The sequence below is a fragment of the Corvus kubaryi genome, unplaced genomic scaffold, assembly GCF_017639235.1.
Source record: "Corvus kubaryi isolate FWS band 111438036 unplaced genomic scaffold, C.kubaryi_AGA036_p1.0 37396, whole genome shotgun sequence".
Taxonomy (NCBI): domain Eukaryota; kingdom Metazoa; phylum Chordata; class Aves; order Passeriformes; family Corvidae; genus Corvus; species Corvus kubaryi.
The window spans coordinates 4557703-4582025 of NW_024581135.1; the positions used below are offsets into that span (position 1 = coordinate 4557703).

The 24323-nt window shown below is 39.3% G+C and overlaps 1 protein-coding gene across 1 annotated transcript in view; it reads left to right on the top strand.

The window, feature by feature from the left end:
• LRP1B (LDL receptor related protein 1B) overlaps positions 1 to 24323 on the top strand; it is a 639031-nt gene that overhangs the window by 324816 nt on the left and 289892 nt on the right. The window contains exons 3-5 of the mRNA XM_042040771.1: positions 14363 to 14482; positions 15829 to 15957; positions 21467 to 21724. Coding sequence (XP_041896705.1) covers positions 14363 to 14482; positions 15829 to 15957; positions 21467 to 21724 — 507 coding nt within the window. The remainder of the gene's footprint in view (positions 1 to 14362; positions 14483 to 15828; positions 15958 to 21466; positions 21725 to 24323) is intronic.

The following is a 24323-nucleotide window of genomic DNA, read 5'->3' on the forward strand; positions in this document are numbered from 1 at the left end:
TGTGTGCCTAATGCAGATTCCTCTTGTGATCTACTGTATTCTCTTAAAATGTGGGTCTCTTATCAGGTGATTCCTGTTGTATTTTTCTGAAAATGGATCAGTTTAGGAAAGGGAAACATGACAGAGCTGAAAAAGCAAGTTAGCACCCAAACTGGAGTAGCAAACCAGCAACTTTTTCTTGCTGTCCACAGAACCAATTTTCTTTCTCATGTTGAAAGAAATGCATGCACAACAACTACTAACACTAAACTAAAGAAATAACCAAAGCTGCTTGTGAACTGAAGTTTCACCACTGAAGGTTACTGGATTTGTCCTTCTCCTGAGTCTCGGCGGAGATGTGTGGAAGGACTGTGAAAAAGCTGTGGCAGGAAATGGGAGCTGCTGTCTCCTCATCGCTCTGAAATGCCACTTGCACATACACACAGAAAAAATCTGATTAAATTCATGAAAACTGTGGCATTTGCAAAGCTTCAGATGATGGCAGGATGGAACCATTTGGTGGTAAGGTGCCCTGAGGGGATGTGGTCCCACAGCATCCAGAGGGAGGCCAACAGCAGGTGTGGCTGGAGTTCACTCACAGTATTCATTAAAGCATGAAATAAAAAAATACATCATAGATTTAATGCATATTTGTGGATGCTAGCAAGGGCTAGCAGAGGAATTTTTCTGTGAAACTTTCCTTTCTCATGAGAAAGCAGTTACAGAAATCCAGCTTCTCACAGCTTCTCTGTGAAATCTTTTGTTCTCACACGAACTGGATGGACAACAGTTTGTAAGAATGTTAAACCATTTCTGCGCCTGCAAATTCCTCTGCTGGCCCTTGCTGGCATCCACACATATTGAATAGCTGCAATTAATTGTACAGGTGTAGTCAGGTAACAGTGAGGAGTTCTCAGTAATGAATCTGACTTGTCCTGAATCTGACTTGTCCTACTACCTCATCAACAGAAACAAGAAAACAAAAATGCTGCAAAATAACAATTTTGCCTTATGAAACCTCTCCTCGTTTAAATGTGGTATTGGAATTGCTTTTCACAGTTACGCAAGTATTCTGTATTTTTCTTTTAGTTGGACATGCCCTGTTCTTTAGAGGCAGTTGAAAGAAGAAAAGCCTTTTGTTTCTGGTGTCCTTTGTTCTGTATGCTGGGCTGGGTTTGGAGAAGTAGAAAATGGTGCTTTCTGGAGAATAATTGAATGTGTTCAAAATGGAGAACATTTGTAGGGTGGTGGAGGGAGGGAAGATGTGGAGCATGGAGCAAAATTAAAAACCTGGGAGATATCAAAAAGATGTGTCCAAATAGGGCAAAAAATAAATAAATTTAAAACAAAAAGTTTGTGCTAATAGACTTCTCAAAATAAAGCAAGGCTTTTTTCTAAATTTGAGTACAGTTATTATTTTTTGACTGTTAGAAAACATGAAGGTGAAATGTACACATTTAAATTTAGCTGTTGTTGCAAATGCTCCCCCAATTTAATTTTCAATTTCTGTTTTCTTCATGAAGAATTTAATTATCCTGCAACCATTCTAACTCATTCTCTCTTTAATTGCCTCTTTATTTTCACAGTAATCATCTATTCAGATTTTTTGCTTTACAGATCCTTCTGATATTCAGGTACTTAACAGCTTTTATTAAAAGTCGGTAAATAAATAAATTAATTACTTTTTTTCCTTTTTTTTTTTTTTTTTCTTTTCTTTCTTCTTGGCTACTCCACTTTCATCTTTAACTTTGGGTATGCTTAAGCTTTTTTTTGGTAACAGGGAATAGCAAGAAGATTATTAAGCCCTAAGTTTGTTTCAGTGATGTTCCATAAATGTATTTGAGTTGTCTCTTCACACATAAGGACATAGCTATCAAAACTATGTAAACAGTTCCATTTTCCAGGCACCAGTCCAGTGGCAATAATACAAAATATTGTAGACAAGATGTTTGCACCCTGTTTTTATTTTAGTATCACTTTTCAAGGAAAACATGGTGATTTTCGAACTGTGCAATTCTCGTCATGGCTGTTCCAACCCTCAGTGGGATCGAATTTTCTAGAGGTGGTGAGAGCACTTCTCTCTGTGGGGAAAAAGTTTCTTTGAAGTCTGAGCATCCTCTGAGAAGTTCTGCTACCAATTCAAGCAAAAGTGAACATCTAATCCTGACTAAAGATGCTGCACAGCTGTAAAAGGCTTCCTGCATTCAGGGAGCTCTTCCAGGGTAGGATTTGTGTTACTCAGTGATAAAAGCTGCTGTGGAATTCTCTGACTGCATAACCAGGAGCTCACCAACAAACAGCCATCATTCAGGAGGGAGGTTTGCTTCTTGTTCTTGGATCTGGTCAAGGCTACACAAGAGAAAATCATAATGAGGCATTTTGTCCAATTTCAAAACTGTATTTCATGAGGGTAAAACACAACCCTATGAAAGTCTTCAAATGGAACACAAAATGTACAGCGTGCTGAAAGCAGTCTCCTGTAAGAAGCCTTTACAGAGGAGTAAATAAATCTTTTCTTCATTTTTCCAGGCAGTAAGATGTTTACCTTCTGATGTCAACAGTAGTTAGGAGAACCATGTAGCTTAGGTCTTTTAAAAATACCTTTAACTATATATTGCACAATATTTATTCTGTATTTAATAAATAGAATATAATGAAGATATATACTTAATTAAAGGTATTTTAACAATAATTTTGCCTGAAAAATTTGTTGCAAATAGATATCTAGAACTGTTAAATGTAAACCTAGATTTTACTTATATAAAATACAGAGTTAACATTATTGGAGTAATCTTAATGGTGCACTGTTATACTGAATGATTTTATTTCCAAGTAGTCTTAGTCTTGCAAAAATTAATACTGAGATGTAAAAATAGCTACAAATATAAACTGAGGTGGTGCACTTGTTTATTGACTTCATAATTTGGATGTAGGTGGCTTTGCCTACTGAGCCCAACATAGGCGGAGCTTAATAATTCTTTAAGGGGCAAATAATGAGGTTCTCTGCCAAACTTGGAATGAGCCAAGAGCAACTGAAGTTACATCCATCTCCTGAGTTTCTAGTTGAAGAAATTGTGAAAAGCTACACTATGCTTGAAGTCTGCGGTGCTTTGTGGAGAGAATATCTCAAAATAGCATTTGGGAGAAGCAGTGATCCGCACCAAAACTGTATTCATTGTCTTAAGCCAAGCCCTTGGCACAGTTGGACTGTTCTCCGGAATAATCAGAAGATTTAGAAAAGGATTCTGGCAAAAAATAGAAACAGATAACATTTTTCCGTCTCCTTTTGCATTTTTGTCCCTTGAGAAGCCGGGGAAGAGCCAGGTTAACTTTTAATGTGCCAGAATGTAGTAGCTGAATGTTGAAGTAATGCATGAAGCCCTTGTGTAAATACCATGGTGATTCCATGTTTATTCTCAGGAGCTAGAAATAGGGCTGATCTTTGTGGTGCCCTTCAGCCTCCAAAGCACATCACCTGAGTCTCTCATGTTCAGTGTTACCCTTTACAGCTGTGCCTCCAATAATCTCAGGCTCTGGAATGCTGAAATTGGCACTGAAAACCATCATGTTTTATTAATTTATTTCTCGGCCTATTCTGCTTGTGCCCTGGGGAATGAAGCGAGGGGCAGGATACAGGGATGACATTTATTTATGTTACGGCCACTAATAAAATGTGTCAATGACATCTGCTGTGGAAATCTGCATTTTTCTTTTCCTGTGCATGCAACGGTACATGGAGCTACATAAAAGATATAACTGTACCGACCATAAAAACAACAGGTGGCTGAAATGATTCATCACTGGGGTTTCCTGCTCACCAGTTCTTTGATTTATAGGATGGGCAGAGGGAAGGGGTTTTTTTGAGTCTCTAAAGACTTGAAGTGCTTTTCCAAAAAACAGTTCTGAAACAGCTGGAGAACTTACAGTGAAAAAAAATACCAAATGACGTTATCCTATGTAAAATATTCAGTAAAATTAAGGTTTCCTGTATCTATTATGTGTGCCTATGGCAGTAAGAGGCATCAGCAATAAGGATGCCCTGGGTAGGTCTCTGACTCTCAGTTGAATGAAGAGATGAACGAAAAGCAGTTCTTGGCCTTCTGTTGCCTTCAAACTCAGTGCCACTGAATCGATCATACATTGCCAAGGGCTAAGGGCTCATTAGTTGGTTAAAATATAAGAAATGCAACAAGGGAAGATGAGTCATGGTGAAATGGCAGCAAATGTTGCCATAATTTGCAGTGCTGCTACTGATCGTGTTTTCAGCTGGTGCTCTAAATTTGGTGCTTCCAGAAAAGTTGTTGCTGAGCAATCCCAGCTGGATGCCACGTGAGATGACATAAAATCACCAAACATGAAATTGTGCATCCTCCCAGACACTGGGACAGCAAGTTTGAATCACAGTGATTTCCTAGGCTTTGGGATCTGATGGATCCCATTTCCCGGCTCCTCTGGCCACCTGCACTTGTGCACACTGACACAGGTGGGAGATGGTAACACCCCATGAGTGAGAAATGCTCAGGAAAACACTGCCAGCAGTACCTTGAGAACTGGCAATTGTGAGTCTTCCCAGGCAGCAGCAGCAATATACAGCTTTAGGTAGAATTTGTCATGAATTGTGCACTTTCGGTGGAGCAAAAACACTCCAGAAGTCAACTTGAATCCCACCCTGTTTGCTGCAGGGAAAATTTAAATGTTCAGCCTCCTTAGCTGACTGAACATCTGCTTGTGAGGGAGTGTATCACTTATTGTAGCCCCTGCCACAGTCCAGAAGTACATATGTCTGTCTCCCTGGAAAAAAAACAGTCAACAGTTGAATAAGAATTTTATTTCTCCAGTACAATTTTTCCTTGCTACCAGTTTTTAGTTTGCTTCTAACTTAAAAGTCCTTTCTGTTATCCTTCACTGGGTTTAGTTTGCACATAAACAAAGTTCACTTACTGAATCGCATGTTTGGTTCTCTGGGACCTGCTGCTATTTTTGTAATTGATTCCAAGTCCTTGGCTGTGTTTCCAGGAAGGCTCTGCCTCATGAGCCTGTGGTTTCTGCTTGGCAATTTTTTGAGGATTTTATCTGTCAAGTGTAGTTGTATTTGCAAAGAGAAGCAATTTCTGAGGTACTACTTCCATGAGGAGGCATGAAATTGGGCGTTGGGAAAAGCTGTTATAGGTGTCTTTTTTGATTTCAGAATGATTTAATTATTTTTTCCAGATAACTGAACCGAGCAAAGTAAATAAAGATGTCAGCTTTTTTTTTTTTTATTTTTTCCTTTTTTTTTCTTTTTGTTACCGGGGGGGGGGGGGGACCCAAGTATTAGTAAAAATTAATTAATAATCTTTTGGCCTCTCTGCAATGTTTTAGGAGTTCCACACCCTTCCCAGCTCTGTTGCACCATTGTATCTACAGCACTAGATGAGGCAACAGAACAAAGAGTGTCTAAACTTGTTACTTATCTCTGCAAACTGCCGTTCCAGAAGAAGACTGAGACATCTTGCCACTTGAAGGGAACATGGCATTGCCATGCTGGGGTGTATCTGCTTGAGGCACAGTAGAGATTTTCAGCTGATCTTACTGGGCCATTGGACTGGGCCATTCCCATAAATCCGTGTGTGAAAACACACCGTTGGTTTGGAGTGAGATGATCCTCAGGAGGGAGTGAGATGGTTCAGTCCTCTGCAAGAGACTGTTTTAAGAGAGACACTGAACACTGATGATGCCATGCTGTGAGCTGGCTTCCCATAGATAGAGCTGGAAAGCATGTATGAAACCATAGTAAGTCACACTTTTTCAACTTAGAATTCCTTGTTGTCCAGTGACCAGATGAGCTGGGTGGAATTGTGTGCCTGAGTGAGGGGACAACCCAGGACGAGGGACCTGCCTCATCAGGGACAGTACTTAGATTTCTAGAGCTCTCCCTGAGAGGCTTCCTAACATCCTTTACCACCACAAAACGTTCCTGAGCATTTTTGCCACCAGAGCCTGCTCTGGTCCTGCCAGCAAATTTCTGCTTTGGTGTCCAAGCATTCCTCAGGCACTGAACTGCAATTTACTTACAAGGCTGAGAAATTGTGAGCTAATTCTGGAAATGAATTTTATACAATTTGGTCCAGACTACTAAGAAGCCCAGGTGATCTGCTCCTGCTGACTTCTGGACCTCTCTGTAGTTTACCCATTCTGCCAGTCATTATCACCATTCACAAACTTTAGCACTCCCTACTTTCATCTTTGGCTTATTGACATGTGCAGCATTGTCAGGCTTCATATTTCATTAGACACACGTAGAGATTATTATCTGTACCTCAGTGAACATGTATTCAATCCCATGGAAATGCTTAAAAATATAAACTACTTTAAATAAACCTAAATAAATGTGTATTTTTCTCATAGCTATTCTTTTAAACTTACATCTTCTATCCGGGTTAAAAACCAGATAAATTACTCTCTTCAGTCATGAAATCATTTACCCAGTTTGTTATTTCCCATGTGAACTTTCCTTCAGCTTATGCTTGTGTATGGCAGCCAAGATATAACTAAAACAGCAAAAGGTCAGAATAATGAGCCATTTCCACGGGTGAAGCCAATATTTCTCTACATGCCTCCTACCTGCTGATCTCATCTTTTAAAGTGTTGTGTGATGCTATGGTTGAAGAACACCACATCAAACAAATTGTTTTGAAGCTGAGCCAAATAATGTGGGTCAAGATTTAGGCAGGCAGAAATTTCAATAGTACATCCTTGAAAAATAAATTTATCCATGAACTGGGTAGGGAGATACTGTTAAGGAATATTTTGAAGATGGTTACACTCACATCTGAAAGGAAGTGCTGAGGGTTATGGAAGATTTTATTTGCTTATTTAAACTTTGTTTTGTTCCTGCAACATTCCTTCTTCTCTCTGACTTCAATATGTTGAAAATGACGGGGAAAAAAAAAGGAAAAAAAGAAATCTGTCTTTTCTAAGTAATATCTTGTTACTCAGAAGCAGCCTGAACTTGCTCAGCAAGACGTGCCCATTTTCACTGAACAATAATCACAGTGAGACACTTCTGGTTATGTGCAGACTGACAAGCAGATTAAACAAGATATGTAATTTTCCTGTAATCATAAAACAGACAAACACGTTGTAATGTCTACCTAAAATAACAAATTAAGTTGTTCAGTGACTGATTGCCAACACATAGACAGTGTTGTGTGGAAAGATACAATAGAGGCTTGAGATACATCAGGTAAATTCGTGAAGTGCAATTCATGTGCCACCATGCTCAGAAAGTCTCGCCTTGAGGTGCTCTTTTCCAAGTCAAACTTCCTGCACCACTTGGTGCTACAGGCCAGGGTTCTCCTGCTGATGGGCTGAGCTCTGACACTGCATTAGGGCCATTTTTTCTTATAAATTATAGCTAACGTGACAAAAATCTGGTGCTCACCCTTTACATGACGGTGTTGTCCTCACAGCAGTTGTTCAGGGGGTGGGACCCAGGACTGCTTAAGTGTTTGTTGAGCCTCAGGGGTGTTCACGCATCACAGCCCATCAATGTTTCCTCCACAGGATGCACCAGTTGCTGCATCAGGTGTTCTCATGTTGAACCAATACTGCTGGGAAAAAGGCTCAGTTGCCTGATGATTATAGTAATGAAAAAGGGTGGAAATACAGCCATTTGGTAATTCATTTTAGCTAGTTGCTATTTTCTGGAAAATTTAGGAGTAGCCTGGTACCCAGGACAAAGCACCATTCTCAAGCATTATTTCCCTGCCTCTATCTTAGAAATATTCTTTTAACACTCCACCCTTGGGAAGAGATTCTGCACTCAGGAGTTCAAGTGAATGGAGTTACCTAACAGCAGTCCTAACGTAGACATCTAAGCTCTATGAAGGAAAAGGCTTGCAGTTACACTCAGGACTAAGAATTTTCTTCAGCTTGCTGTTGGAGTTCAGGATGCAGAGTTTTAAGTTGTCATTCTGGGGTCTGATGACCCTGTTGTGAATTGTACAGAAATCCTGCACTGACTGATGGGGCTGGGCACCTGGGGCTGGCTGCAGACTTCAACTGTAAATGGCTGAGTCTTGAACATCTCCCAGTTTAGTTTATTTTTCTGACTGGATGTTTCATTCTAGGAGCTAATGAAAACCAACATATTTAAATTTTAGTCCTTGTGCTTCTCTGCTGAGTTTGACAGAGGTCACCCACAGCAGGGCTGGAAGGTCATGAACCTGATCTCTGGTTTCCATGTCTCTTTTTCTGTGGTGCTTCTGCCATAACAGAGTTTTGGGCTGAGGTGTCTGACAAAGTTCATTACAGTTGTGTCATTTTTCTTTTATGGTAAGATATTAAAAACTAATAAAATGACCAACAAATATAAGATAAAAACATGCTGCATTATTTTAATCCAGCAAGTGAATTCTATTGATCAAGCCACCCTTTTCTGCCAGAGAAGCAAACCATAGAACTTTATATTGTGTCTCTAACATCAACAATAACAAACAAAGAAAAAAACTAAGGGTAGATTACAACAAAGTCTAATTTGTGAAAGGATTGTACTTCAAAAACTCAAAACATAAACCAGAAAAGAAAAATAAGGCTTACAGAGTATGTGTGATAAGAATAGTCTAGACATCAGTGTATGAATATTGAATCACAAAAACTGAATAACAGAGATAAGATCAAGCAGATTTATGAAACACAAAGGTTCCGAAAAGAATACGAATATTTAAGAGAAAAAAAGATTATGCATGGAGTTCAATTAGAAGAACAGTTCAGTAACAAGCTCCCCTAAGTTTTCCTTTGGGTATATTTTAGAGACAAGGAAAAAAGGGATTAATCTCAGATCCATAATGAAGAATTATGTTTTAGCATCAGGTGATGTGTTGCTTGAGGAACACAGTGGAGGAACCTCCTGAGTCATGTAAATGGTTTCTTGTATTTCAGGACCCTTTCCATATGCTCTTTTTTGTTGGTCTATCTTGATCCATGTCAAAAGCAAGCACTTATTTTCTGTCCCTGCTGTTCCCACTCAAAGAGGAGTTCCAGAACCTGATTATGGTAATAGCTAAGAACCTTCTCATTTTCAGCCAGAATTTATTAATGGGCAATTTATACTCATTTGTACTTCTGCCAATAGCCCTTTAGTTTAAATTGTCTCTTTCCCCGCTGTTGATCCTCTGATATATTCATAGACAGCAGTCATAATTCCTCTTCATTTTCATCCCCTGGCACCAATCAACATGAAAACTCGCAGTCTCCCCTCAGATTGCAGTTCTCCATTCCCCTGCTAATCCCTCAGGCTCTGATTCTGCTTAAAGCTGAGTTTATTCTCCACGTATCCATCGGGGTGTGCACTGCTGCAAGCAGCTGCCTCCTGGAAGAAAAGCACTCAGGAGCATCCTGGGGCTTGACATCAACACTTTCTCAATGGGAAACACTTATCCCAATTCTCTCAGTGATGCGTTTCCCTTTTTCCCAGGCAACATTGCACTGGTTGCTCATGGTCACTCTCTGATGAACTGTGTGACAAGGATCCTTTGTTGTTTCAAATTGGGAAGTCCTGAACTGACAACAGAAGCTCTGCTTTTATTCCCCTGGTGTATTGTCTGGCGCTTTCAACTTGTAAACTTCAGCCAATTTCTTTTATTTGCACCAGCTCTGTATTATTGATGTTTATCAACAGTACGTAAGCAGTAAATTTTAATTCGCAGAGTACTGAAAGGTTGTCAGTACTCTCCAGCATATATTGTCACTACAAAAAGAGCAGGACAGGATTTGTCTATTACAGATGTACTTAGGAAACATAATTGGGAACCCACTGCAGCCAAAAGGCTTTATTAGCATGCAAGTGGCTCAGAAGTAATGGCAGCTAAATGCATTTTGTATGCCTCAAGTCTGCTTTCATACGGTCATACAGAACCACAGAAAGGTTTGGTTTGGAAGAGACCTTAAAGATCATCTCATTCCAACCCACACCACCCTGCCGAGGCCTGGGTCAGCTTCCAATACATGAGGTTGCTCAGGGTCCCATCCAACCTGGCCTTGGTTGTTTTTCCTCTCAGGTAAGACAAAGTTAATAGGTATATTGGTAAATCCATTCTACTTTTTTTGACAATCCCCAATAGCCCCCAAAGAAAGAAATTCAGTATTACGAATCTGCAAGCTGAACTGCTTTTCCTGTTCATAGAAACAGCCAAAACATCTGAGCGTGACAACCTGGTGTGAACCTTTTGTGAACCTCATGTCGGCTCAGGGCGATCTGACAAAAAGGATAGTCAGATCAATTGCTTAAACCTTTCATTAAAAAGCCATTCAAGAGAAGTTAGTTCCTTATATCATTCATCTTGAATGAACTATGGCAAGCAGTGTGTTTCATTGAGCACAGAAGGAATAAATGAAGGCAGGATTTTATTACGGTGAATTCCTGTGGGAGCAGTTTGTCCGGGAAGCTTACAGCTCCTCTGAGTCATTGTCAAAGGTGTATCACTTTAGGGGAGATGAGATCAGCAGCATCTTTGCCTGATTGACTACTCTCCTGTGGGACCAGATGCCTGGAAGTCAGAGCAACATGAAAGTCAGGGAGCATAAGATTGACATGGGTGTCTTTGAGAAACCAGGGTGGCTTTTGTGGCAGACCTGGATCAGAGCTTCAGAGAGTTCATGGAGATGTAGGGAAGTAAAAAATGCTGCCCTTCATGTCTCCTGTGGAAGAAAGAAAACACTGAACAAAATGACCTAAATCAGAGTTGGATGAATTGTCACTACTCCCTGGGATTGGGGAAAATAGATCATCCTAAAGACACTCAGAGCTGTTTCTGCTACCCTGTATTTCTGCAAATCTCACGGTTTGCTCTGCAGCTCCTTTTCTTGAACTGTGGGTCTGCCAGAGAGCTATAAAGCTCTCTCCTGTTGTTTCCTTCAGTGCAGCTCCTTCCTTTAAATCCTGCAGCAGAAATACCATGCTTTGACAAATTCAGAGGTTTCTGTAGCTGTGATAAAAGTGGAAGGCTCAGTGATGCTCATTCTTCACTGCCTGTGTACTTTGTAAACCAGTTCTCGCTGAGAAAGGGAGATCAAAGTGGGTGCAGAATTTTAGGAGACAAGAAATGACAGTCCCTGGCTTTTATCTCTTTAAATGTCCTATCTGGAGCATTAAAAATATCAGTGTTCTGCTTCATGATTTTTATGTGCCTTCTCACTTCTCAAGAAACCAGTTACAAATCTAACCAAGCCTTAAATGTATACACTGTCTTCCATAGCTTGTCCTTCAATATTTCAAACATTGCCAGAGGCAGTCAAACTGTGTTTTCTTCCAAAGGTTTTCAGGATCAGTATTACAGCTATTACAAAATGGCTAGTAAAGTAGAAAATACATTTTTTATCCTACTGTTTAATGTTTTATTTATTAAAGGCATCTGGCAGTGGCCTTAATAACATGCCCTAACTTTTGGTCAGTCCTGAAGGGCTCAGGCGGTTGGACTAAATGATCATTGTAGGTCCCTTCCAAATGAAATATTCTTTCCTAATCTATTCTGTTTTATTCTATTCTATTTTGTTGTATTATATATATTCTTACCCTCTACATTGTTATTGTATTTTTTTGCTTTTTCACTTATGGGTTCCCCTGGCAGGGTTAGTAGATCAGCAATAGAGCAAAAATTTCTGGGGCCAGAAAGGGTCTGTCACAAGAAGAAACAAAATACATTTGAAATGATTTGATGGATAATTTAAGGAAGGAGGGGAAATACTTGTCTGAAGTCAGAAACAGATGGCAGCCAACAGTGGTTCTTTAATGGTTTTGTGGGGATGTCTGGTGCATTTGAACAATTCCTGGCTGGCTGTTGTTGCCCTCCAGTTAAAAGCAGTTTTAGTGTGAAACTTGAGGCGAGTGATTGCTTGCTCCTTTTCCTAGCTGGCTAAAATGAGAGAAGATGTTTTGGTTTTCCCTGGTCCTGACAGTGGGCTGTGAAACGTGTCTTTTGAGAAAAAAAATTTGTAATGATTTCATTCACTGATCAATAGGCTCAGACAGTGTTCTCAAAAAAGTGAATGTAATGATTTATGTAAGAGAAGGAAGAGTAAGAACTCCCAGAGGATCCCTGTTCTATCCACAGCACTTCAGCTATCAGAGAATCCCGGAATGGTTTGGATTTGAAGGGACCTTAAAGATCATCCAGTTCCACCCCCTGCCATGGGCAGGGGCACCTTCCACTATCCCAGGGTGCTCCAAGCCCCGTCCAACCTGGCCTTGGACACTGCCAGGGATCCAGGGGCAGCCACAGCTTCTCTGGGCACCCTGTGCCAGGGCCTCCCCACCCTCACAGGGAAGAATTTCTTTCCGACATCTAATCCAAATCTATCCCCTTTCAGTTTAAAGCCATTCCCCCTTCTTCCCTCACTACATACCCTTATCAAAGTATCTTTTAATACGTATTGTAAGGAAAATGCAGCTATTTTGCTGTTAAAAGCCACTTGTATGATACTTCAATAACTTAAAATCAATGCAATGCAACAGTTTTTGTCAAAAATATGAGCAGATTGACTGTTTTTTATTAATTTTCCCATAATGGACCTCACTTGCCAATTTATTTTCATTGTTCTCCAGCTTTCCTGGCTGTATGCAGGTCCCACTATTCTGGTTCAAGCTGCTGCCTGTCGGCATCCATTAAGGAAAGAGTGCAAACAAACCAAGTCCCGTTTGTGAGTCAAATGTTTCTCATCCAGTAGGAGCTCCTGGCTGTGTAGCATCAGACAAATATTGGAGGAAGAAAATTGTAGGTTGTAAAGGATGGCTGATCCATATTTGCTTAGAAAATGAGATGTATGTGTTGATTTTGTTCAGATAGACAAATTTAATGAGCAGGTGCCACCTTGTCTGGTTCCAGCTCCACACCTCAGCGCTCAGAACCTCTTCAGGGTACCTTTAGGAAAGTTCCCCAGTTCACCCTCTGTGTAGGACTTGTTCTTGGAAAGGTATAGCAAATTTAAGGACTGGACTAGGGACAGGAAACCAACAAAGCCAGCTACAGCCAAAAAATATATTATCTTCCTATGCACAGGGCCCAGAAGGCAGAGAAATATACCAGAAACCACTGGGAAAATGGGCAGATTTAGACAATGTGTGGTTTATCGACCTCTAGGCAGCCTGTAGACTGTGTGGCATGCAGAATTCTAGGGAATGCCCTGAGACAATTGTGTGAAACCACTTTCTTTTTAGAAGAGTTGCATTAGAATAAGTAGTAACTCTGTGTGCCAGCCATATCCACTTTTCTCCCAAAATTTCGGCTTTATTTTGACAGTGGCAGTCGTTCCAGAACGGAAGCTTCAGGGCTCAGATGCTGATAGAGAATCTTCTTCATATTCATGTTCATTCTACTCCCAAGTAGAACTCGATGAATAATGATCAGGTGGATTAAAACTGTTCACATATTAAAGTACAGATTTCTCTTTTTCTTTAGGTCATGCCCAGTTACTTAAAGCCAGCCCTGTAGCAGAAAGTTCTCTGTCCATTTGCAGGTTATTTTCTGATCCATCTGCATAGGTTTGAAAAACACCCTCAGAGCAACTCCTTAAGCTGCATTTTTCAATCCTTTTTTTCATTTTCCTGGAGGGAAAGAAATGTTGTTCATTAAAATACTGGGTTTTTTGATCAGAAAAATTATTGAAACACAGCACACAGCTTGAGGCTGGGAAGTGTTGGAGCAGTTTTTGTTTAGTTTTGTGCTGTTTCACGCTGGAAAACATTGCAGTCTGTATTTCTACAATATTTCTTCAGTCTGTTAGCATCATGCCTTGTGCTGATGGTGTGTATTTAGGTAGATTCTATGAAGGATGTCAGCAGTAATGACATATATAGCATCCACTGTTTATTCACCATTACACGTCCAATGTTAAATTATTGAGGCAGAATGTATTCCCATTGTGTGGTGTGAAGGTTATGTGTGTATCAGTAAATCAAAACAAGCTTTACAAAGTTAGAAAATCAATTGATATCAGGAATAATGAAGACACAGATGTTGAAACATTTCTCATAACCTTGGTTGTTTTTTATAACTATGACCACTTCAGGTATGGTTTTGTTTTGGTTTGTTTTTTTCCCAAATAATTGCTATGACTAATGTGCTAAAAATGGATGTTTAGGAGCAGCAACAGTACACCTCAATAATAAACTTTTGAACAACTCTTGATAGAAATAAAATGTTGATTTCTAATGTTTAACTTGCTGAAATGCAATTTTCATAACAAGCGTTTTACAGAGTGCGTGTGATGTATTTCCCACTAATGAAAATGGTGGTGGTGTTTCCTTCCTGAGACATGCACTTAAATATATATAAAAGCTTCTGAAGTTTGCAATTTCGGAGTAATACAAATATTTAGTAGCATCTTGCTCTGTTGCCATTCACAGAGTTGCTCCCCAAGTGCCAGCAGATGAATTGCCAGTACAAATGTGCCATCACCAGGAACGGCACCAGGTGTTACTGCAGGGATGGATATGAAACAAGCAGGGACGGGAGAAGCTGCACAGGTAAACAAGAAATTCACTACAACATCAACACCCAGGTGTCCTGATGGTTCCCTGTTGGGTGTCAGGGGCAGGGAGCTGGTGGACAACCAGGACAGCACTGTCGCTTCCTAACCCTTCTTCAAAGGTGTTGGTCAGGGACAAGTGTGGGCTTTTGGAGCAGGGAATGGAAAAGAGTGCCCCTAAAATGAGAGTCAGGACCTCCCTCCTGACTCTTTGGTGCTCCTGTGCCCCAGCAGAAACTCTCCTGAAGTTACTGAAGGGATCAGCTTGACTGGAGGAGTTCTGGAGCTACAGCTCAGTTGTGTGAGTCTCTCTCTCTCCACACCTCCCCAGCAGGAGTGCCTGTAAAACTTGAAGTGTTTCACCTCACGGCCATGAAGACACACCTAGATTAGAATTTGATAAATGAACCCTCCCAAGGTCATACAGCTTAGCTGGGAACGTTACTTTGGAGTAATTAATTGTAGACTGGAACTGTAGACTTAACTTGCAGACTGTTCTCTTCCATTTTTGAAATATATGGCTTCTTAGTTCTCTGTCCAGGTGTTTGTTTCTTGCTTTATTTTGTCTGTATTAATAATCATATTGGAGTTCTAAGGCCATATGGATGTGCTCACTACCAATCACTCCTCTCTCCAACTAAAAGTACTGAGCCAGATTCTTCATAAATGTAATTTATTATAAGTTCTTTCTCTCTATGGTTGTCATGTTTCTTGATTAAAAATATATCTTAGGAAATGATTTAAACAGCGGCTTTTTTAGAATGTCAATTTATTACTTAAACCCTCAACCACTGTTGAATAGCTTATCTTGATTTTATGGTATTATCCATATACACCCTAGTTGAGAAAATTGCTCTTTATATTTATTAGAGGAGTCTATAGTTTTAGATGTTGGATGGTGGTTTAATGGAGAAGTGGTGACAGCTCATTTAAGGAACTGTAAGACATTGCCAGCATAAATAGGTTGAGAAGGATAATCAATTATTTCCTCTCCTGAAATGTTGCTCCATTCATCAACCCTGATAACTAGTCATCTCTAGTACTAACATGGACCCAAATGTCTCCCTAATATGATGTAGACATCGGAGACTACTTGAAATAATGAAGGTTTTATCTTTTAAAATGAAGAGCTATTGAACTTGAAAACTCCTACCCTTCATTTTGGCTACTCCAGTGATTTCAACAGCCAACATCCCTAATAAATTCATTGTTTGAGAAGGGGAAAACATCAAGCCTCACACCAAAATGACTTCATGACTTAAACATCTCTCTTAGAATTCTCAATTTTACTGAATTTATTTTTTTTCCTAATCCTTAAACTAAATCGTGTTGATGTTCCTTTAGATCTGAATGAGTGTGACACCTATGGAAGCTGCAGCCAGATGTGTGTAAATACAGATGGATCCTACACTTGCAGCTGTGTGGAGGGTTATGTGCTTCAGCCCGATAACAAGTCCTGCAAGGCCAAAAATAGTAAGTTTTAACATCTTTTTGCCTTCCTGAAAATATGTTGAGGTTTGGTCCTAAAGGATTCATGTGAAAGGACAGAGATGAGCACACGTGAGATGAACTTTCCTTCACTCTACTACAAAGAGCCACACAACAACCTTAGAAAAAACTTTTCCCTTATTAAGACAATACTCCAAGGGAAATATTTAAAGTTATTATCTGGATATTATTAATTAAAGCAAAATACTCAATTCAGCCAAGATTAGAAGAGTTCCCAGCTTCCCTGTTCATAAATAAATCAAAGATTTTCCTCACACAAACAAAAAAGGCTGTTTACTCTGGGAAGACAATGGAGACAGGGGAAATGATCGTGAGGTAATTGTACCCTTAGGATGAAAAAAGACATGAGATTGCTTTGTCCTTGCATTATCCCAAGAGGTGAATTTCCTGATATACATATTCACATGAGGCTTTTTGTTGCTCAGTGCATGTTTTCATTACTTATAGTGGATTGGGTATTTGAGGAAATTAGTCAATTGTGCTTAATGAGGCAATATAGTACACAGTGTTTTCTTATTCAGCATAATGAATTAACAATACCTTTATATTAAAAACCCGAAAAAGTTCCTTAAGGAATTCTTCAGCATCCTGAAGCTGAAGAATATGTAGCTGAGCATGGAGCCATGTTTGTTTTATGTATTTTTAAGTCTTCCTTTTTGTAACTGTTTTGCCATCAGAAGATAGGAAGGTCTAGTAATGGTTTTGTGGGTTCCTCACCTAAAGAGCATTACTAAATATATTCTTGCTTGATTACCACTGGGAGTTAAAGAGTATTTTCCTTCTTTTACTATTTTTTCTTGATCCATACATGGGACTTTTTTTTTTTTTTTAATCCACAGTGAAGTCTTGTGAGATAAGAAAGCCCATGCAAAGTAAAAATAATTTATTATTCTTCTTTCTCCACTGCATGAAAATCAATAATGCAATTCTAGATCAGGAAGTCCTCATGGTGCCAGTACAGGGCTTGAGGTGACCCTTATAGTTTCCCTTTTTGCACACAGAAAACTGAGTAACATCTGTGCACTGTAGAGAGCTGTTGGTGTCAAGATGAAAAAAACCACATTAATAAGGAACTTCTCTGTATTTTTTACTACTTTATCATGTTTACTTGACAGCAGTTTTCACGTTTTTTGTTGTTTTCAGAAAGGAATCACTACTCATTAATCAGAGAAACCCCTGTAGGACAATACAAACGGGAATCGTGGTGCTGCACAGAAATGAGCGTTACTCATTACATTGGGGATTTTTGTAAACACAGGGTGGCTTTGGATCAGAAGAATAGAATCCAAGGGAAAAAAAAAGTGTCTAAGGAAAAAAACAAACAAACCAGCACTTAGAAAAATTATCAACTTTTTCATTAAAGAACCTAGAGCAAATAAGGATGGATAGAGCAACCTCTCTGCTTTGTCTGCATGTGGCAAAAGTAGCTGTCAAGCAGATGAAGAGAATGAGCCGAGGAGTATTCAGCTCTGTATGTAAGAGCTGTGAGAGATCAGAAGCAGCACTAGAGGTGTAGGCTGGGCTTTCTGTAGAGCTTTCAATGTTAAGAACAGCAGATCTGCTACAAATACGAATCACCATCCATGCTGAGATCCTGGATACAGCACAATCCGAAACACCAAACCACCACATCCCAGTTGGCTCTGGAAATCAACTCGGAGGTTCCTGAATATTGAGGAGCAGTGAGGTGCAGGAGGTGCTGGAGGCCTCAGAAGGTGCTGAGCAGGTGACACTTGTTTGTGTCTGGAGGAGCCCTGCCCTGTGCTGGGGACAGTGTGGTGACCCCACAGGTCCATCAGCTCCTGCATGGCCTCAGAGCCACTCAGCCAGCTCTGCACATGTGGGGTGGCACAATTAGCAGAGAACTTCTCAGAAGCTGCTCTTTGCTGCCCTTCAGGCAGCCAGATGCTCGGCTGGGAAGGTGGGGAGGTCTCTACCTTATTAAATTCTGCATTTTCTTCCTCAGCACAATTAAATAACTCTGGAGCTGAAAGCTTTTAGCTGCACATTCCCTTTGGGAAGGATGTTAAAATAGGTATCAAAACAGCTGGGGGCTCTCCGTGGGTTTTTTCCAGACTTTTTAGCCATATTTTCTTTTATGAATAAAGAAGCAGTTAATGGTTTATTCTGAGGTGAAAATGAAAAAAACACACAGCTCTGTTGAACAGAGTTTTAGAACTTATTTGTTTACCAATTTTTTATGCCTAAATTGCAAGATCTGCATGTGATGAGAAGAGTATTTAAGGAAAGAAAATTACAGAACTGGGACTATCTAGCTGAGGAAAAGAAATTCATCTGTTTTACAAAAGTTCCTGGTGTGTTTTGTATCTCCAAAGCCAATCTAGAGAGAAATGTTGTGTGGTAACAAACATTTGTCATGCAGATAAAGTGGGATGAACTGATAGTGACCAAAGAAAAAAAAAAAATTCTAGCATTTAAAGAAAAAAATCAGCCCCGTTAAACTGATTTGACACAATTTTCTTGTAAAATCTCACCGAACTAAGTTTGGAGACTTTAGAAATAGAACAACCCATTGGTGAGGTACACTATGGTTAAACACCAAAAGTAATGTCAAAATGAAATTGGACTGCTCAGTATTTTTTCAGATGTTTATGCAATACATATATTGGTGACAGCAAAGTCCTTATGATGCACAATGCATACCCCAGGAAAAGGGGGTTTAAGCTGCTTTTAAACACTGAATTCTGGGGTTTATGCCTTTCGTATCATTGTGGTGGAAAATACAGAAAATGCTGGCATTTCTGAGGTTTTTCTTCCAGATGAGAAGTCTGATGGCAGTGCAAATCACCTTCAATTTCTGATTTGTTGTGGCATCACTTATTAATCTGTATTTTAGACAAGATCAGGTAGGAGGGAAATGCAAGGCTTTCATCTTTTCCACTACTCTATCTTAAACATAATTCAAAGGAGGATGCTTTCATTTTAGTCAAGAAGGATGAATCATAAAACTTCCCTGGATTAAAGAGCTATTCACTTCTTATCTTTCCTATAAAATGAAAAAACAAAAAACAAAAAACAACCAAAACCAAACCAAAACAAAAAACTTGTGAAAAAATAACTCACATGAAGTCCACTTGTTTGAAAAGCTGCTGTCAGCTCACTGTAACTCATCCTAAATCCATCCACTAAACTTTTAAGCTTTGTAGACTCTGTTCTCAAGGAGCAGACAAGCAGTTTTCATGAGGGTGAAAACATGATTTCTTTAGTATCTCCTGGTTTTCATCTGCATTATGCTATACAGTAAGTTGGTTTATATATTTTTGTATGGAATTTCAATATTCTTGTACAGTTTTATCATTAATATATTATGTTTTTCAAGTTATCAAATCGACCTTTATCTGAGCAACACTGAAGGAAGCAGGTAATCTACCCTACTGTAAAAAAACATGATTAACTGCTTTAATCCATTGAATTATTTAATGTATTTACGCTTTAAAAATATGATTTCAAGCCCAAGAATCTAGTTTCTGTATTTTTAATGTGTAATGGTGCCTGCTGAGCAGAACCTCTTGGCAGTACCATGAGTCCTTACAATACCTTTGCAGCCAGGTTTGATTACATCTGTTGCTCAAGAGGGTTTGAAGCAAATTCCTTTGAGGAATTCCTTCCTGTCTTAGACCCTAATTCCAAAATACAGCCTTTCTCTGGAGTTTAGTGAGGTATTAAATCCTCGTTACAGTTTTCAGTGGGCCAGTTCAAAGCAGTGCAAGGAAAGATACAGTTCTCTCTGGCAGCCTGAAACCACCCGGTGGCTTTGGAACTGTGAACAGCTCCTGGGAGCTGCCTTCTCTTTGAGGCTTTATATATTGCAGGCTGTGGAAATATCTGGCTTAACTCAAAGTATAAGAGCAAAAATAATAATAAAGGTCTTTTCACACTGCTGGTAGTTGGGAAAAGTGATTGAATCCGGGAGTAGGCAGTGGTTATTATTTTGTGGGGAGAGGGGAGCTGAGCACAGAGCTGTTGGATGTGAAAATAAATCCCCAGACTCAGCAGGATGCAGATGGAAACACTCCTTTTGTACCAGTCTGGAAAGTCTGGGGTGAGTGGGTGATAGGGACAGAAGTTCTTAAGTCTGGCTTTCTTCTCAAGGGTAGCCAAAGTTGCTAAGAACAGACAGTGACTGCAAAGGGACCTGGCAGATTTCAAACAAAAATTGCAAGAACCCTCCACTACCTTATCTTTTGGTAAGGAGAAAACAAACAAGACTAGAGAGCTTCACTCATGGCTTACACCACAAGGGATTTTTTCACAAAGAAATTAAATCACTGCAGTTCTTGGATATCTTCTGAAATTCAAAGAAAAATAATGCTTGGCTCTGACTGATGGGTGAGTGGAAGTGAATGTGAGGATGATGAGGACGTAAGTTCCAAAAGTAACGCTATAAATGTGTGAATTTACAAATGTCCACGTGGGATTTTCTGGAGAGGGACAAGACAGAATATACATTATGGAATGAGAAAGAATAAGGAAACAGTAAATGAAATGCATGTTAGAAAGAATACACACTTAAACCTTATAAAAATTACATTTTTTAATATGACAAAATAAAATAAAAAAAAATATCATCAAGAAAGATGTTTAAATAAAAGCAGATATTACCAAAGAACAGAACACCAACTGCTGCGGCTTTGAGTGAGACCCCTGAGCACTGTACTCACTGAAGTATTCTTTTCTCTTTAATCACACCTGCTGATGAAGTACCATTTGTCAAATCCTTTTCTTTATGCCTTTTTTCTTTTCATCATTTAGACATTTGGAATTGCTTAGTGAAAATTTGAGAACTCCATTAGGTAGAATGTTGATTAAGAGTGCTACATGTCGATGCCGCGTTCAAACATTGATGCATTCCTTTGAAAACAAGCAGATTACATTGGGGTGAGAGCTCCTGACTTGGCAACACAAATATTGTTCACATATGCCTGGAACTGCAGCTTTTCTGTGCTTTAAGGGTTTCACTGCACTGGATTTTTTGTTAGGTTTGTTATAACTTCTTTCAGCAGCACCCACTCCCCAATTTTTGTCTTGTTTATAGACTCTTATTTGAAAAGCATCTTACAATTTCATGTGTCCTCATGAATTCTGCAGGTTTTCCTGGCCTTCATTCTTTTTGAAATATCACTAATCTGGATAGAGATAATTTGCATAAGTTGTATTTCATTTTATGACTTAGGCATGAAAAATGTTGCAATAATGATACTTGGAATTAAACAGAGGCTGTTGGGCTGGGGTAATTAATTTTCTTTAATGATGTGTACCATTAGAACAGCAGGATAAAATAGACTTAATAATTTGGAATATATGATAGTTATGAAAATAAAAAACAAAACCAATTTATTGCATATCTTAAAACAAACAGGTAAGAACATTAAAAACTTCATTAAAACTGAAAAGATAAATATATCAACATACAGCCTGTTAATCCTTTAAACTCTCTTCACTTTGTTTTCAGAGCCTGCTGAAAGACCTCCTCTTCTTCTGATTGCAAGCTCTGAGATAATTGAGGTTTTATACCTTAATGGAAGCAGAATGTCTGCCCGGACCCCTGTGAAAGGATCTGCAGTAGTGACCCTGGACTACAGCTACAGAGAGGACACCCTGTGCTGGATTGAGTCACGAGATCTCTCCAGTCAGCTGAAATGTTCCAAGATATCCAAAGCTGGGAAGTTGCCAGAGGAGTGGACAATAAACATTGCCCAGTACCTTCACAGTAAGTATTTGGCAGTGTTTTAGCAGAACTGTGGTGTCTCTCCTGGGCTTACAGTTGAAAACAGTCTTGAGACATTCAATATTGCAACTCATGCTGAAGCAGTTTTACGGTTTTTCATTCATATATTCAGTCTGAGCTGCAGTATTTGTATCTATGCAAAGGTTTTTAAGATGTGCACTTTTCTAGACTAACTGCAATGTATGGAAGTTACAAAATCAGCAGTGCAATGAAAGAAGAAATGTAAAAGGCTTCTTTTTCTCTGGCAGAATAGTGCTACATAGTGCTCGAGAGCCATTCTTTGCTACTGGGACAACATTAACAATGAAATGGAATCATCCTTGGCACATAACTATCATGGGTGTGTTAGTTCTTGAAAATACCAAAGTATTTCCTGACTTACTGGAGACAAACTGCTGCCTCTAGTTGTTTTTTTTTTTAATTAAGAAAATAAATTTTAAAATGCCTAAAGTCATCACACTGAATTAGACTTTACATTACAGCATTATTCCTCAGTCAGCTTTTCAATTTGTGGCACGCTGTTGTCTTCTGAAGAAGGTGTTCATCCACAGACACATGAGCATGTGAACAGACTGCAAAATATCATGCAGGGAGAAAAAAAAAAAAACAAAAACCCATTTTCTTCATCTTTCACAGAAGGTGTCCCCAGATCAGCTTACAAACCACAGCACTGAGGAGTGCAATGGTGGTGTTAATAAAGCCTTCTAAAAACTCAAGCCTGGAGTCTAATATTGGACCCAAGCTTTTGAAAAATCCTTTTAAGGTGAGATGTGCATCGAAGAATATCTCTGAACAGATCTCAAACCCTCTGACCATACAGTTCAGGAATATGCAAATCACAAATTTGATTATAAATCTTAGAGGTGCAAGTCAAAGTGAGAAATCCTGCATGACAATTGTGCTTTGGACTATCAAGATAGCTGTTGTAAGGTGTGCTCATTGATGCAGAGTAAGGGGGGTTTCGAACCTCTTTTCCCAGTTTCATATGTACTAGAATAGTAAATTGAATTTTAAAGAAACTTTCAAAACTTGGGGTTTTGGGGGTTTTTTTGTTTTGTTTTGTTTTTGTTTTTGTTTTTGTTTTTTTTAATTCACTACCTATTGTGAGTATTCTGCTTTTGAAGGAAACTCTTGTCATGGGCATAAATATATTTCTTTGGGCAGTTTTGTTTTGTTTTGGCTTTTTCCTATTTTATTCAGTTGTTTTTGTTTTGGTTTTTTTGTTTTGTTTTTTATTTTGGTTTGATTTGGTTTTTTGGGGGGTTTTGTTTGTTTGTTTGTCTTTCTGGGTTTTTTTTGTTTGTTTTTTGTGTTGCTTGGTTAGTTATTTGGTGAGGGTTTTTTTAGTGTTGCATTTTAGAGGACTTTCATACTTCAGATATCAAAGTACCCTTAAGTAGGGTGGTAGAATTTCATTGTATGTTTTCAATTCACCCAGCCACTGACATTTAGTTTTCCTTTTAGGAAGAGCAATCACACTAACCACAGTCCTGTGCAAAATGTGTTTTGCATTGAGCTCTGTGTGTTTGTGTGTTCTGTCACCTGTTTTCACCATCAGAGTGGACCTGAGCACTGTGGTTTGTGCTCCTCCACCCCTTCTCCTGCATTCCTCTCCCTCTGTTCCCTGCATGTGAAGAGAATTTCTGATCCCTGTGCTGTCCAGATCTGTGTTACTGCATCTGTTTGCAAAATCGAGGCCCTGTGAGGGGTTTGAAATGAATACAGTGTCTGGGATTAATGAGCTGCTCATTTTTCACGGTGCCAGCACACACCAGCCTGTGGTCTCTAATGTTCTTCTCAAACTTCATGGAAATCGTTCAATCTTATTTAGATGAAGAATAATAATTCCCATGGACATGAACTGACTGCTGAGACTTGCTCCAACTTCTTCTTTGATTTCGATTTGGGAAGTAGTGCTTAGGGACTTAAAAAAAACTTTGCTGGGAGCTCTGACTGACAAAATCTTGCAGATTTAGCTGTGGGAGTGTTTTTCCCAAGCACACACATCCACAGACACTTCTGTTGTGTTGCTCAGTGGAGCAGCATTAATCCCCACGGTCTGGGCATGTCTCCTCAGAGGGAGAGGCAGCTGAAACTTGCTTTTGTCCACCTAATTAGGATCTTCTAGACACCCCTGGAGTTATTCCTGCCAGGACATGGCAGGAATCTCATGTTGCTGTGCCTGGTATATTTGCCAGGTCATTGTGTGGCTGCTGCAAAATGGAGTTTTAGTTTTAAATTCTTCCTTTTAACTCCCTCCGCCTTCTGTTACCCATCAGGTCACTTCTGGTTTTTTCTCTTCATCATACAGCACTACCCCTGATGAGGCAAATTAATTCATTGTAGCACTTGTTTTCAAGTGTAATGGCATTCTTTGACAGCTCAAGCCAAATAAATGGTCATGGCCATGTGAGCCACATAAAATTGTACATTCTCTTCTTCATAGGACCCTTTTTTTTGGTGTTTGTGTGAAAATGAATAAAGTACTAGTACATAAAATGAAAAAAAACCTAAAAAGTTTTCTTAGCGGTGTTTGTGGAATTTATCTTTTTTATCTCAATCTTCTAATCCGTTCTTTTTG